This window comes from Sinocyclocheilus grahami, unplaced genomic scaffold (genome assembly GCF_001515645.1).
Source record: "Sinocyclocheilus grahami isolate Dianchi unplaced genomic scaffold, SAMN03320097.WGS_v1.1 scaffold324.1, whole genome shotgun sequence".
Taxonomy (NCBI): domain Eukaryota; kingdom Metazoa; phylum Chordata; class Actinopteri; order Cypriniformes; family Cyprinidae; genus Sinocyclocheilus; species Sinocyclocheilus grahami.
Window position 1 is genome coordinate 72,332 of NW_015505503.1, and position 16,054 is coordinate 88,385.

At 36.9% G+C, this 16,054-nt stretch overlaps 2 protein-coding genes and 1 long non-coding RNA gene across 3 annotated transcripts in view; 1 reads left to right on the forward strand and 2 right to left on the reverse strand.

Moving 5' to 3' along the window:
- Positions 1 to 4,581, reverse strand: part of LOC107602320 (brain-specific angiogenesis inhibitor 1-associated protein 2-like protein 2) — a 9,422-nt gene extending 4,841 nt beyond the window's left edge. Inside the window, exons 1-8 of the mRNA XM_016294783.1 lie at positions 4,449 to 4,581; positions 3,784 to 3,859; positions 2,337 to 2,423; positions 1,613 to 1,674; positions 1,408 to 1,479; positions 1,088 to 1,168; positions 571 to 702; positions 150 to 251 (exon numbers count right to left, since the gene is read on the reverse strand). Coding sequence (XP_016150269.1) covers positions 150 to 251; positions 571 to 702; positions 1,088 to 1,168; positions 1,408 to 1,479; positions 1,613 to 1,674; positions 2,337 to 2,423; positions 3,784 to 3,859; positions 4,449 to 4,502 — 666 coding nt within the window. The 5' untranslated portion in view covers positions 4,503 to 4,581. The remainder of the gene's footprint in view (positions 1 to 149; positions 252 to 570; positions 703 to 1,087; positions 1,169 to 1,407; positions 1,480 to 1,612; positions 1,675 to 2,336; positions 2,424 to 3,783; positions 3,860 to 4,448) is intronic.
- Positions 1 to 8,905, reverse strand: part of LOC107602321 (uncharacterized) — a 23,683-nt gene extending 14,778 nt beyond the window's left edge. Inside the window, exon 1 of the long non-coding RNA XR_001611021.1 lies at positions 8,894 to 8,905. This is a non-coding gene — a long non-coding RNA (uncharacterized lncRNA). The remainder of the gene's footprint in view (positions 1 to 8,893) is intronic.
- On the forward strand, positions 5,460 to 11,218 carry LOC107602318 (chromobox protein homolog 6-like). The gene is made up of 5 exons (XM_016294781.1): positions 5,460 to 5,643; positions 6,929 to 6,972; positions 7,057 to 7,122; positions 8,371 to 8,437; positions 9,552 to 11,218. The coding sequence occupies exons 1-5, from the start codon at positions 5,575 to 5,577 to the stop codon at positions 10,800 to 10,802; spliced, it is 1,497 nt and encodes a 498-aa protein (XP_016150267.1). The 5' UTR covers positions 5,460 to 5,574; the 3' UTR covers positions 10,803 to 11,218.
- Positions 11,219 to 16,054: the final 4,836 nt, after the last annotated feature.

Here is a 16,054-nt window from a genome sequence, read left to right on the forward strand (position 1 = left end):
ATATATATATAGTTAGGCACAATGCAAAATTTATTTTTCAATTCGTATTAAAAAGTTTGGGTACCTCTGATTTAGGGCCACTAAGTGTCATTAAATATATTATCATATGATTCTTTTTTAAATATGATTATTGTGTCATTAAATCTCACAATGTTGTCCTCCAGTCGTGGAGGAGTGCGTGGACGGGATTCTCTTGTGTGATTCACCAGATCTTTCCACCCCTCTACTCTGTTTTGCAGGCCGCCCCCTGTCTGTGGGAGGAATAAAACAGTCATTGAAACACACATTAATCAAACTGAGCACTTCTAAACAATTTTTAATAGGCAGAAAAAAATCATATTCTAAAAAAATAATTTTATGTAGCATAAAGCTGCCCATGCCTTTCAAAAGTGTTTAATAATTAGTCAAAAAAATTAGATGGCAAGCTTTTACAATAACACTTTCAGTACATTTTGACACAAATTCTCCCTAATAATATCTACATATCACTTTGGTTACACCCCAAAGCTCTCTGACACTCATTAAGCAGCTAGTTAACTATGGAAATGAATAAAAAGTAATGATATTAACCTTGTTCATGAGATATGCAATAGACTGGGTGAATCCGCTGTGTTTCTCAGCCAGGAATCGATATCTTCTTTCTTCCTCCTTTAACGCCTCTTTCTGACACTCTCTGAGAAAGTGCACATATTCGCTGCCATCCTACACACAAACAGCATTATTACCATAATCATCATTATCATTATTTTTTCATATTTTGTACCGTTATGAATGATAATAATGCCCTACAGCATCAGTTTGGCTTCAACACTCTAAAAAATAGTTGTTTTGTTAGAAACACTACTGTAAGTAGTAGGTGAACAAGTGCCGAGCCCTTGAGCACACACAACCGTTCAAAAGTTGCTGTTTTTTTCAATTTCATAAAACTTTTGAAAGTTTGACGTTTTTACTGTATTTTAGATCAAATAAATGTAGCCTTGGTGAGCGTAGGAGACTTCTTTCAAACATATTAAAACATCTAACCGTCCCCAAACAGAAATGTCCACATCTAGTGTGCCATTAGGTAAGGGTCATGCACTGCTCTCACCTGTGGGACCCCTCGCCTCATCTGTCTCTCCAGTGCCGTTGCCTGGTTTCTCACTTCCATCTCATAGCACCTCCTGCTGCTCTGGAGGAGAAAGTGACCTGACAACATCAACATCTACCATTATATTTTCAATATTCAGATTCATTTCAATCAGATAATGTTCCTTGTTATGAGCTGGCTGAAGGATAAAGAATCTTTTATTAGGTAATCTGCTCTTAAACGTAGTTGTATTTTTAAGAACAAAGGGTGTTTATTCATGTTTTCTGTTCTTACAATATTAATTTTTTGTATGCATTTGCAACATAAACCAAACAACTCACCAATATATATTCTTTATCTAGTCTGACATTGTTGTCCATCTCTCGAAGGACCTCAGAGTGGAACCAGTGGAACTGAATCAAAATCACACAGTCTCATTAAACATGTGATTGGCCGTACAGACAATCAAACATGCATTATGTCAACAACGTTATAGGAGCAGAAGATATCGAAAGATGGGTCAATAGAGGAGGATCGGTAACGCACCACTCCCTCCAGCTCATTGGTGAGTCTCCTCTGACTGTCTGAGATCTGGATCAACACATCACCTGCAACACAAAAACACACATATACACTGTAAAAAAAAATCCGTAAAATTTACGGTAAAAAACCGGCAGCTGGCCTTATAACAGCCATTGTATCTTCTGGTTGAGTGTCCATGTGTTAAAGTGCAAGTATTAGCCTTGAAAGGTTGCACTGCCAAGCTGATGTTGTGTCATCATTTATTATTTAACATCACAGAGAAGGTGCCGTTATCTGATATTCACACACACACACACACACACACACGCTATCATACCATCTCACTGTGGTCATAAAATATGATTCATAGCAACAAAAGCACCATTGAAATTTAATGAAATTTTTCCATTAAACCACAACAGGGTGATAGATGTCAGCTATAAATACACACACACACACACACTCATGTGTGTATGAGAGATCCGAAAAGGAACATGGTGAATTTACTAGAGCAAAGTACAATATGAGTATGTGAAGGACACTGGCTCCCTCCCAATTTATCACCCTCAATAAATGCACAAAACTCTCTTGCTTTCCCGCTCTGTCCCTGCGATGGAAAGTACATATTCATCAGAAAAAAAAGAAAATGAACTGTGTTTCGTAAATCTCTGAGTTTGACAGAAACGTGTCCTGCTGTAATTTAAAAGTGTGAAAGGAAATGAAATGATAAGAGGAAATGTAAGCTTACCCAGCAAACGCGATGACATACTCTGCATGGCCTGTTCACCCATCTTAGACAGAGCACTGAAATAAGCCTCACTGGTGACGGCAAGAGCTATAGACACACATACACTTGATTCATTTACCACTGTAAGAATGATTTCACGTCTTGTTTTCACAGTAATAATAACAACGAAACCTCTTTAAAACATGATTAATTTACTTGAGATCAAATATGAAACATTTGAATTAAATTAGATCAGATTAATTAAATTAGAGTTCACTGTTTACACATACTTTTATATATAAGTAAAAGGCCGATACTTTTATCGAAGGTGACTTTGATTTCATTCATATATTTTATGTTGTCATTATAATTATATAAATAGTTGAATTAAATTAATCATTTTCATTGGGACAGACAGCAAAAAGACAACTACTCTCCTTTCCACCATTATCCACTAAGTACACACCATATTTACAATTTTACAAAATATAAAATATTAACATTATGACATGTAAAGATTTTTAAATGTACATATAATAAAATAAAAAGTAATAATATTAAATAAATGCTAAGTATACTAATATATTGATTAACTTACATCTGAACATCCTTAAAACAAGATTCATTTACTTGAGATAATTGAAAATTGAAATATTTTTTTATTAATTTAAATATGCCACTTTTTTGATGGTGTACAAGACATACAAACACCAGTGACGGATGGCTTCAATGACAACAAACCTGCGTGATATATTTGATTATTCAAATGTATTTTTTAGAAAATGTTTTAATATTTGCAACTGTAAAGGAGATTTGAGAGCTACAGTGAAGAAGGTTTCTCCTTTTGTGTTCCGCAGAAGAAAGAAAGTGATACAGGTCTGGAATGACACGAGGAAGTAAATGATGACAAAATGTTGCTGTTGAGCCAACCCTTTAAGATTTGTTAGACAGACAATATGTGCATTTTGACTGGTTTAATCTGCAGATTTGTTGTCTTGTTTTAATCACATTATTTTATTTCCTGTTTTGGTCATTTTTGTCTCTATTTTTTCTTTGAGCTTAAGTAAAATGTTTAGTTTTTGTTTGCAACACCAATAAGGATTTTTTTTATAAAGTCAAATATTCATTGTCCAGTCAGCAAACCACTATAAAAATAAATCATTTTATTGGTTCTTTAATCTGTTGAAAGATGACTATCAAACAAATGGGACGTTGTTTGATAGTCATCTTTCAAAAGATTTAAGTCTTTCACAGGAACAGGACATCCCTGAGTGAAACTCAAGAATCATAAAACAGACAGTCATTAAACAATGATGTTGAATCAGCCAATGACGCTGCAGCAATGCTGACTTATTATCATCAATGACAACTGGCAGGCCAAAGTTCAACCACTCTGCTTTCCGTCTTTCTCCTTTCATCTTTTACAGTTTACCATCTACTGCATTCATTCTTTCTCATGTAGACTTGCCTTGGAATGCCTGAATGTAGCTGTTTCCCAGTGCCACCAGTCTCTGCAGGCTGGGGTTGAACTGCTCCATTATGCTCTGAGCAGATTGACAAACAGTGTAAGAATCAGAGTCCGATAACAAATCAAATGTCAACACATGTTGTCACTACATGTTACTGCACAACAATCTGTCACCTTGGTTGCAGATTGCTGTTTGTCACAACAAAATGCTCTATCTAAAATCACTTCTGAAATATACCCATTTCTATATATTTCTATATTTTTGTTACTAATATGTATTTATATTGATGATCTATCTATAAAAAAACAAAATATACAATAACTTTATATTTTAAATTATATTTATTTATGTATTGTTTTACATACATCATCTACAGGTGCATCTCAATAAATTAGAATGTCGTGGAAAAGTTAATTTATTTCAGTAATTCAACTCAAATTGTAAATATACAATAATTTTATAATAATTTTAATTATATGATAAGTATTTATATTTATATTTATATAAGATTTTTAAAAAACCTATAGCCACATATTTCTGCACAATATACACATTTATACCAATATAAGTCCACGTCCTTGTATTTTATTAACCTTGTTCTACTCGGTTCATATAGATGTGATAGTGTATATTCACACTCAGGAGTGAGAGGCTTCACGCTTACCGTATAAATGGTCAGAGTGGTGCGGTGCAGCTGATCACTGTTTTGTCCTGACATCCTGATCTGAAACCGTGGCACAACAAACAAATAAACCACATCCACTGACTAAACAACAAACAACCTGACTGACAGATGACCCACTGCTGTCTCCCCCTCGTCTCCTGTGTCCTCTCCTGTCTCGTCCCGTTTGTGAGTGTGTGTGTATGTGTGTGAGAGAGAGAGAGAGATTGTCACCTGTGTGGCCTGTGAATTATTGAACAGTGCAGAGTAATAAAAGTGTGACTACGGTTAGACACCTGCCGTAAACACTGCACACCTGCGATAGATAACAGGATTGGTGTTGAATAGCCCATATTGATTTTGCATTTTTCCAGGTGCAGTGATCAGAAACCTCTGCTAGAGTATAAGTATATTTTATATAAGTATAATAGTATATATAAGTATAATTATTCATATAATAATATTATTGTTGTTGTTGATGATGATGATGATAATAAATAAAAACATAAAATAAATAATATTGCTTGCTCTATAGGCTACTTTTTCTATTCTGTTTTCTTTTTATTTATTATATAATTTTTAAAAAACTTGTTACGTGTACTGCGTTAAGCTAACTTTGACTTGTTATAGAACTTGCATATCATTGCTCTTTTGTTGATTTTGATTGCTTCCTTTGTCCTCATTTGTAAGTCGCTTTGGATAAATGTCTAAATGTAAATAGTTTATTGAAAAGAAATCAATTATACATCTAAAGCATACTAATATTTATGTAGCTAGTACAGAGATATGAACAAATATTACAAATGATATATGATTTTGAAATCATCTATTACATTGTATAAAATGTAATAGAATAAAAAACAAATTATAGGCTACATATTAAGTACACTGATATTTATGCAGGACAGATAGATATTAATAAATAGTTCAAAGGAAAGTACTGTATGAGAATGTAAAAAATAACTGGTCTTCTTTTTCTAATGTCTATTGTCTGTTGAGCAGTGCATTGTTCTTGAATGGGCCGCTGTTTCGAGGCGCACGCGCGTGTTTATGATTGGTTCCCTCCTCCACGGCGCAGTCTCCCTCCATTGCTTCCGCGGAAGAACCCGTCTCTGCTGTCCCACTAAAGATGGAGCTGTCTGCGGCAGGGGACCGAGTGTTTGCCGCTGAGGCCATCATGAAGCGCCGCGTCCGTAAGGTCAGTCTGTTTATTATTAAAACTCGTTTTATTTCCTTTCACTGCGGCCTACAGACGCACTAAACTTCAGCCCTGCGGACCGAGCGCAGTGCACTGAACTGCAGTAGAGCGCCATGCTTTCCTATGCAATCATTAAACGAGTATGCATTCATTTTTAGGGCACTAATTTGACCGAGTTGCTCATTTTTGAGCTCCGTGTGTTGTGCAAGTTCGTTTAGGTTGGAGTGGCGCCCGCTGGAGCTGGTGCTGTTAGCGCGTTAGCTTTTTTAGTGTCTGCCTGGAGTGCAAATTTTTGACAAAGGCCGGTTAGTCTGAGTCCCCATCGACACTGCAGGCGTGCGACGCTACCCAACTAGAACAGTAAGAAGTGTAGCTTAAACAATGAAGACGTTTAACGTTGCAGTGCGTTAAAATCAACCAAACCGTGTATTTACCGTTCGTAAATATATAACGGAATGTTTACGTTTTATATCGGTGGCGTCGCGTCGCGTAGCAACCACTCGTTTTTACGTTCAACTCGCTGTTTGTTTTTGTTTTCAGGACGACCGGCGAATTTTTTTTGAGGGACGGTACATAACAAAATGTTGGTTGTCATATGACCGGGATCCCCTGATACTTAAATACATGAAATAACTTTTTGTATATTGTGTTACACTACGCATGCGCACGCATTTGATTTGCGTTCATTATTGAACGGACATATTTCATTTATGGGGTCAGGATTATTCAAAGGAATAGTTTACCCTAATTTGGGGCGTTTTTGTTAACATTTTACTCTCTCACCCTCTTTCCAAGAGTACACGACCTACTTCCTTCTGTGGAACACAGGTTTTGAAGAATATTTTTTTCCATACAATGGACGTGAATGGGAACTGGGGCTGTCAAGTGCCAAAAAAGAACAAAAATAATTGGCATCTTAGAAGTGGTCCATATGACTATATCGCAAATCCTCTAAAGTCTTAAATTAGCTTTGTCAAATTGACTGCTTCAGGACCCTAAATAGGACAAGCAGTTTGGAGGATGAATGCATATGGACTACTTTTATGATATATTTACACTGCTTTTTTTAAACTCTGAGGAGTCATCTGTATAGAACAAGCTGAGTAAAGATTCTTAAAGACTATCTATTCACGTGTTTCATTAAAAAAAAAAACTGCATATGGTTTAATAACAGCATGATGGAGAGTAAATAATGACAGAGTGATCCTTTTGGATGAACTATTCCATCAATGAAAGATCTCTTCCAGAGATGTTGGGAACTGAATCTGATCTGTCTTTTCCGTAGGGACGGATGGAGTACCTAGTGAAATGGAAAGGATGGGCAATAAAGTAAGTGAACGGAAATATGATTTATATGTTAAGTTTTGTATATCTAATAAGTCATGGATGTTAAATGATCTGTATATTTTGCAGGTACAGCACATGGGAACCTGAGGAGAACATCCTAGATGAACGACTCGTTGCAGCATTTGAACAAAAGTGAGTTATGTGTTTTATTGTTGCAAAATCAATATTTTTCCCGATTAACATATTTAAAGGAAATGGACTTCTAAAAAACTCAGTGTTGTTTAAATGTTCGGAAAAGTGTCTGTATGTATTTTAAAACCAAAAAGAAGGAGGAGGTCCAACCAGATATATTAGTCAATGGTGAAAAATTATAAATTGTGCCGGATTTTAAATATCTTGGAGTTATTTTAGACTCTCATTTAACATTTGAAAAGCATGTTCAAAAAACAGTTTGTGCAGTGACACCTCAACTTAGACATTTTACATTTATACGGAGTCAACTTTCAATAGAAGCTGCAAAAGTTTTTTTGCATTCTTTGATCGTCTCTCATTTTACCTATTGTATTACTTCATGGTCACAAGCAAAATCTACTGTTAGACCTTTATATACCTTATATAAAGTGCTTTAAACGTATTTGACAAGAAACCTAACAGATATCATTGTTTTGCAATTAAAAAGTAAAATGTCAATTTTAGGTTTTACAATTTTTGTTTAATGCACAAAATTATTAATAATCTTGCACCCTCACCCTTGAAATAATTTTTTTCTCTATATTCTGAAAATATAAGACAAACAAGAGCTTCATCAAGAGGTGATTGTGCAGCGCAGTTTAGAGTTACTGATTTTGGTCGTTCAGCTTTTTCTGTAAAAGCTGTTAATAATTGGAATAATTTACCAATTAATATTGTCCTACAGTGTCCTACTTTTGAACTGTTTAAGTTACATTTTAAAAATATGGTTAATGATGAGTCAGGTTTGTGATCAATTCATATTCTTGTGTTGGTTACATAACTATGGTTGTCTTAATTTTTTTGTAATTTTTATTATAGGATGATGTTTTGTAGTATTTATAGGGGCTATTTTGTAGTAACTTGGATTGTAGTCTCTTTGTGGGGGATTATATTTCTTATCTTTTAGATTTGGATGGGGGGTGTATTTTGGGGGGTTATTGTACATGCTATTATATTGATGTTTTTGTTACATAATGTATTTTGGTACTCTCCTGCCCAGGGACAGCAGATGAAATTTAGCTCCGTAGCTCCATTGTCACTGTTAAATAAAGAATTAAATAAAATTACATGAATACTTAAGTCAGAGTCTGAAGTAAAACTTTGTAGTCATGCTTTTTGCTTGTTTGTTGTTCATAAAGCTGAAACTGGCACAACAAGTGCAAACAATGACATAATCAAAAACCTTTTTGAACAACTATTTTTACTCAGAGAGCGGGAGCAGGAGATGTATGGACCTAAAAAGAGAGGCCCAAAACCTAAAACGTTGCTTCTAAAGGTACGTCAGCAATACCAACTGACTGAAAATAAATGTATTTTGTGATGTGCAAAGTCATCTAAATAATTAGTTTTGGAAAAATGCTTCTAAAATATTAAAAATGATCCCAAAAATGAACATTATATCATCATTCCCATTCTGTCATTCCCAACCCATAAGACTTTTGTTCATCTTCTAGCCTAAATAGTGGTCGATCGATATTGTTTTTTTGACAGCTGATGCTGATATCTAGAGAGCAGGGTGGCCGGTGGCTGATATAAAGCCTATATATCGGGGTTGTCAAACTGTTCCTGGAGGGCCGGAGCCCTGCAGAGTTTAGTTCCAACCCTGCTCAAACATACATACAATATAGTTTTCAAAAAAGTCTGAAGGACTTGATTAGCTGGATCAGGTGCATTTAATTAGGGTTTAATCTAAACTCTGCAGGGCTGTGGCTCTCCAGGAACTGAATTTGACACCCCTGCTATAAATATATATATATATATATATATCTTCTAACTTCACCTTGTCATGGCAGGCAAAAGCAAGGTTCTTTCCATTGCTGTCACATATTGAGTCACATGAGTCATTTATTTCTCCCGCTTCCCATGGATACATCAGTATCAGAAATTCAAAACTTGTTCTACGCCACACTCAGTTATTTTGGGTCCTGTGGGAATGCAGACCTCTAGTCAATGCAACCAAAACTTTGATGTTCATAAAGAGATTGCAAAGAAATTCATAGGAATCGAGCAGTTTAATCCAAATCTTATGATTCACTTTTATTTACATATAAACACTGATCAAAGCACATACACGAAGTACATCAAATGTAGCGAACGGAAGCAAGAGTCAACCTCATTGGTTCTTGTGACAGCTCAAAAATACTTGCGTGACTTGCCAAAACAAACCTCATTGGTTCTTGTGCTTCAAGTGTGCATGTTTTTGGATGAATGGACTTTAAATAGAAGGACACAGATATCTTTTATTTATAACATTTGTGTTTCAAAGATGAATGAAGTTCTTATGGGTTTGGAACGACATGAAAGTAAGTAAGAGATGACTGAATTTTCATTTTTTGATAAACTAAATATTTAATAAGTGAATCATTGTTTTACTTTTCCCAATTATTTAGTCAAGAGCGCAGGTTACAGAGACTTCCTCACGAGTGCCACAGTTCAAGCACACTCGTCCTCAACAGCATTCCAAGCTTCCTCCGCCCTCGGCTGCACCGTCCTACACCCCAACCACCCCTTCCAATGCTAAACTGCAGTCGGGTGCTGCTCAGCCCAAACTTAAGAAAGACATTCACCGCTGCCATCGCATGGCACGTCGCCCCTTGCCCCGCCCAGACCAAACAGTCAGTCCTTCTGGTCCTTTTTCGTCCCGTCCAACAGTCAGTCCTTTCTCAGAAACGGTCCGCATTCTCAATCGTAAAGTCAAACCCAGGGAAGTGAAGAAAGGACGGGTCATTCTGAACCTCAAAGTGGTTGACAAGGCTGGGAATGGTGGAGTTGCTAATAGTAGAAGGACACATGTGCCCTCCGCCCAGCAGTCCCATTTTGGGCGGCAGAAGATTCCGTCCCAGAACAGGGTAATTGGGAAAAACAGGCGGTTTGGAGAGTTGTCCTACCGAGGAATCCAGACCCCCATTAGAAGTTCTGGGTTTCCTGTTTTTGGAAAGCTCTTCGAATCTCACTCTCTGAACAATGCCGAGAACCAGACTCAAAGTGGAGAGAGTCGCAATAACACGACAAACAATCTCTCTTCCTCCCAGTCTTCAAAGGTGGATGCGTCCAAAGGTCAGACTCTTGATGAACTGCCTCAATCAAACTCTAGCTCTGAAGTTTCGGACGGCGAGCCACCCTCCCCGCCACAAACCCAATCCCAGCATTCCTCGTTGCAGCCCAAGTCCTCCGCAACCAAGGCCCCAGATCCTACCCTTCACAAACTTAGTGCTCAACCTGTGCCATCCAAAAACAGCTTGGGTCTTTCTGCTCTTCCATCCTCTCCTATGTTTTCCTCATCGTCCTCTGCGTCGTCCTCCTCAGAAGACAGCGAACGCATCCTGGACCTTTCTGTACCTCATGAAATGGACAGGCGATTGCGGCGACGCCATCCCTTCTCTGGCCGCCATCCGCTCAAAGTCCCTGAGGTGCCCGTGTCAGAAGAACCGTCGGAGGAAGAGGAAGATTTGGACTGGCATCCTGACATGACATCCCAATGTGCCAATGTGGTCGTCACGGACATCACAGCGAACCTCCTCACCGTAACGATCAAGGAGTTCTGTCATCCACCCTCTGCTACTCCTCCTCCCTGCTACCCCAAAAATATATCAGCTCAACACGACACAAAACAGCCAAAGCACCACCCCAACAAAACATGAGTGCGGACACCACAGATACGGCCTCCTCCAGCCTTCAGAATGAATATTAGGAGGTTTGTTTGTAGTTTGTTTACAGTTTCAGTTGCCTGGTGCTCATGTGAGTATTTGTTAAGAAATGTGGCCAAGCTGTCCACTCTACAACACTGTGCCATGACTTTTATAACCATGAAAGAATGTCTCTGAATAAGGCTCACTGTGTTTAATCTGAACACATGGACTTTTCTAAGGATGGATTTACTCACCAATTACTTCTTTAAAAATGTGCCAAGCAACTTCCTGTATGGTATTTATTCCTTATATATCATATAATTTCTGACTGGTTTGAATGTATACACTGTCATTCAAAAGCTTGGTAAGATTTTTTTTTTCGACAAGTACAAACAGTATTGTCAAATATTGTTAGAATTTAGAACTGTTGTGTGTTTTAGCATTTAAAAAAAATATTGTAACTTTTCAGCAGCCATTACTGCAACCGTCAATGTCACATGATCCTTCAGAAATCATCCTAATTTGGTGCTCAAGAAGCATCTCTTGTTCATATCAATGTTAAAAACAGTTGTGTTGTGAAATATTTTTATGGAAACATCGATACATTTTTTACAGGATTTACAGGAAGTTAAAAATAACAGCACTTATTTGAAATACATTTTTTGTTACAGTGTGGAAGTCTTTAACCAAAAGTACTAGTATCTTTAAAAAAAAAAATCATACTGATTTCAAGCTTTTGAACAGCAGTATATAATATAAACCAAGTATTATCAACTCACTTCCATACTGGATGCTATTTACTCAATTCAAGTATTTCTGTGAGTGAATGTATTATGTATAGCATCAGTAACATTGAATTGTGCTGTAAACCACAACTGGGGGCTCATTTTAAGACCTTTTTAGTTGTATATTATATTAAAAGTATATGTTAGGGTCCAAATGTATAAAATTAATAGTAAAATTTGGCTGGTAATTTATTGATTACCAGGGCTTTTTTTTTGGCAAAATTATCTGCTGTAATTGTTTCGAATTTTCAAGAGGAAAACAACTATATATTGTCATTAGAGCAGCAGAATGCAGTTTCTTTGCTTGTAAGACATATTTATGGCCATAAAACTTTCTCAATTCACCCGTCAGTTAATTTTGGACCCTGGTTATTTTTGTCTTTAGTTAAACTTTGGCATGTGGCAGGTTCCTGACACAAACATCTCCACCTTTAAGCATCCACACAGCCAGTACCTTCATAATGAAGCAGAATAACAACCATCTGTGGTCAACAACTCAACCATCTGTGTCAAATGTGTTATGTTTTATCTCAGTCGTAACTATCTGGCATGTGTTTATAGTGCTGTCTTACCCACTGTCCCTTTCGCAAAGGGTTTTGGTTAATAGTTATACAGTAAGAAATACTCAGGTGAGAGAATGAAGAACAGGAGGTTTTGTTGTTGCTAAGCTGAAATGCAGATGCAATGCCCAATGTTCAGGAATCTAAGCCAGTAAGCAATGAGTTCCTTCTGTGCTTTTCCTAGATTTTCCCATTTATTTTAGCTGGAAATCTCTGTTAACTGATTACAAAAACTGTTATTTAATGACTTGCGTATTCATGTTAATGTTGTTTTTGTTTTAATTTAGCCTTTTCAAAGACAAATTTGTTCAGATAAAGCTTACTGAAGTGCTCTTTTGTAGAAGATACTCTAAATTCTTGTGCTGCAAAAAGCTTTGAGCTCAAGTTAAGTCAATAAGATCATCTGGCACCCTATCTCTCACTTTCAGTTTGATCACGAATATCACCTAGCCATCCCAGGAATCGCTTTAGTATCATCCTGCTCTCTCTTTATCGGCAGGGATAGATTGATCTCAGCAGAGAGAGTGTGGAGTCTGCGACTTTGAATCCAGAGAAAGAGTATTTGCTTAGACTTTGGCAAAGAGCCTTCTGGGAAAAAGAAGCTTTTAGCTTTTGATCTAGTCCTGATGTGGTTGGAACAGTCTCTACCCTCCAGTGAGGCTTTAATGAGAGCTGATGTTTAAACCCCATGGTCTTGGGTCTTGATGCAGAGTTTAAACAAGAAAAGGCACAAGCGTGATGTCATTGATATGGAAACTTTTGCTGTGGCCAAACACAATATTTAGAGCTTTGCTTAGGGTCACAAAATGAGCTCATAGTGCAGATTCCCTTATGTTCCTGGCGTGCCTTGTTCTCAATGTCCAACAAGCCTTTTATATACCTTATTTAAACTTTATTGTAAAGCCAGGACTTGATTGATTGACTCAAAAATGAATAGCCAAAATTACCACTCTAGATTACTTTAATTAACCTTAATTTATGTGATGTTGCTATTTAAAATTGAAGCTCTTCAATGTGTATTTTCATTAATGTGTTAACTCTCAATGGGATTTTTGGTCTGTTTTAGAGTAAGTTCTAACGATTTATGTACTTTGTTTTTATGTTTTGTTTTGTTTTTGTTTTGTTGCTTATGAATATCTATTTATGTCATCAGCGATCAAACTCTCAGTCCTGCTCTCTGCAGCTTTATGGTTTGCACCAACATTTTTGGTCCTAAATCGCTGATATTTTCAGCAAACACTGAATCTTCTGATCCTTGTGGCCTCCCCTGTAATCCCACTTAACCAGCACTCCAAGACGTGTGCATGGAGAAGGATTGAGAATCAAGATTTCCTCTCAAAATCCCCATCAGGAGATTGGCTCTGAGTTCAGGGCATCATTCTGTTTATCCCGCTGAATCCTGACTCTTATTATTCTTCCACGTCTGCTGACAGTTTAGCTCAAACCTCCATGATGAGGATGTTTTAAGGACACACTCTCCCGTTGACCTGTATTAAATGGATTTTTATTGCAATGGAGTTGTTTTTTTAGCCATATTGTTTTTGTTTTTTCTAAATGGCAAATTTGAGGAATTGCAGATTCCTCAGCACTTAGAATGCATGTTTTCATGTTTGTGTTATTTAAAAAGATTAAACGTTAATGCACTCGTGCCTTTGTGCAAAAGAAGAGTTTTTGAATATGTAAATATTTTCAAACTGATCATGCATAGCTCTTATTTTGGTGTGATTCGTTTGAGTGAAGTTCGAATATGTGGAATTCATTTCTTGGAAAGAGCCTGCAGCTCCGGTTTCAGGTACATCAGAATGGACATAGCTTTCCCATTACATTTATATACACAAAACATTGTGAGTAGCGTTTTATTGTGTTGCCTTGACAAAGCCAATGTACTGTACTATTATACTGTACACACTTATGTTAACATCCTAGAGCATTCAAACTACATCCAGCAGACCCATCACAGTCCTTCAGACTGTTCTCACTTCTTTTCAAACTGACTTACTTGATTTCCCAAGACAGTTAAATATCCTGTAGATTTGAACTGTATTTCCTGACTTTTCAAGCTATGTCAACCAAATCTTTTAGTCAGCTAGTATATTGGACTGCCTACAAAAGACTTAAACTTCTAGTGAACCTTCAAACTTTCAGGCCAACATTCAACCAAATCTGTAGCATCAGCTGAGAGTGTTAAGCACACAGAATATGCGCAGATCATTAATGCCCCAAATGTTCCTACATTCCTACAGCCCTACATTCACTGTGTAACTTCTGATCCATTCTGTGTAGTTTTGACATTGATCGGGCTTCAACAGTGATTGTGTGTTTGAGAGAAAAAGGGAATGCATTCTTCATCTCCAAGCTGTCTGAAACAGCTTGTTAGCCAGAGATGATTATGTGAATGATTTATGCATTCAATGTCCTCTTGATTTGGTGTTTTTTATCTTTCTTATCATGCTTGATTTTTATTCTGTACTGGCCATAGCAAAAATAATTATTTTTCATTGCCTTATGTATTGTGTACAGATTTGTAATTGACAAAGTGTTGAAAATCATGAAACATTTTGTACCGTCTTTGAAGTAGAAGTTTAGCTAAGCTCACTGGCCCTGTTTTAATAAAGGAATAGCATTTGTGATTTTGCAAATTATGCAGTGTTCATTTGTATACATAATGATCATGTCAATATAAAACAACACCGTTAACAAGTGTAATTCAGAATAGATGTACAGTATGGAAGATAAAATATTATCAGTGTATTCTGCAGTTCTGCAGACCAGACATTGGTTCACTTTATTCAAGGTGTTCATTCAAGATGGTGTTATTTTAATTTATTGTAATCAACATAGTTGCAACATTTTACATGTAAAGATGGGTAAAAAGAAACATTAATAACAGCTCTGTGATGTTTCAATGTTTTTATTACTCCACTTGTCTGTGTTCACAGTGATCCAGAAGCAAAGAGGAGTTTTTGAATGTCAAAGCGTCAGTGTTTTCTCTTGAGAAGATTGCTTGAAGCAGGTTTCTCTCACTAGTGAGGAAATGTGAAATGGAGTGGAGCTGGAGTAATTATAGAACACTGGTAAGTCCATCCATTTCAGTTCTGCTTTCTTTTTTAAAGGGGTCATATGATGCAATTTCATTTTTTCCTTTCTCTTTGTCGACGATATCCGCTTCGTCATGCTTAGAGCTGATATGTGCTGGTCGCTGAGGGAATACTTCAACTTAGTGTTGTGGATCGCCAGCACATTTTATGGAGGACTGTTTACTGATCCTGGGAGAGTAACATTAGGCTAAAATGCCAGCAGTTCTGACTCACGTAAGTACGTTTTCTTTTATCATTTGCCACTGATGATTCAAACGCGAGTTTTGAGCAGTGTAGAGTAGCACTTGTTGTTTGTCATTTCTCTGATCACAAATGCAGACAGGGTTTTATGTTTACGCGGCGCGATGCAATGCAACGCAACGCATAAAAAGACAGTATAAGTCATTATAATCAGTAATTATGTCCCCACTGGATGCAACAAATACCTCGTTTGTAATGGGTTTTAATGTTTTTGTGTCGTCGCTCCGGCTGGGACACGCCATCACAGTATGGTGAGGGGCGTAACACTTCCGTCACACGCTCGAGGTATTCGGCCAATCACAACGCACTGGATAGCTGGCCAATCAGAGCACACCTCGCTTTTTCAGACCGATGAGCTTTGTAAAAATTGACGCGTTTCAAAAAGGCGGGGCATAGAAGAGCAACAATAATGTACAGTTTGTGGAAAATAATGTGGTTTTTTTACTTTAAACCGCATAAACACATTTCATTACACCAAATTCACAAAATAATGTTCTTTTTAGCAGCATCATATGACCCCTTTAAACGCGAGTTATTAAAGGGATAGTTCACCCAAAAATTAAAGTTCTGTCATCATTTGC

Bases quoted from the DNA above. Each gene is read 5' to 3' on its own strand.
- LOC107602318 (XM_016294781.1), top strand. From the start codon at position 5,575: ATGGAGCTGTCTGCGGCAGGGGACCGAGTGTTTGCCGCTGAGGCCATC. The intron at 5,644-6,928 runs GTCAGTCTGTTT...TCTTTTCCGTAG, and splicing joins TGAAGCGCCGCGTCCGTAAG to GGACGGATGGAGTACCTAGT. The intron at 8,438-9,551 runs GTACGTCAGCAA...CCAATTATTTAG, and splicing joins CTAAAACGTTGCTTCTAAAG to TCAAGAGCGCAGGTTACAGA.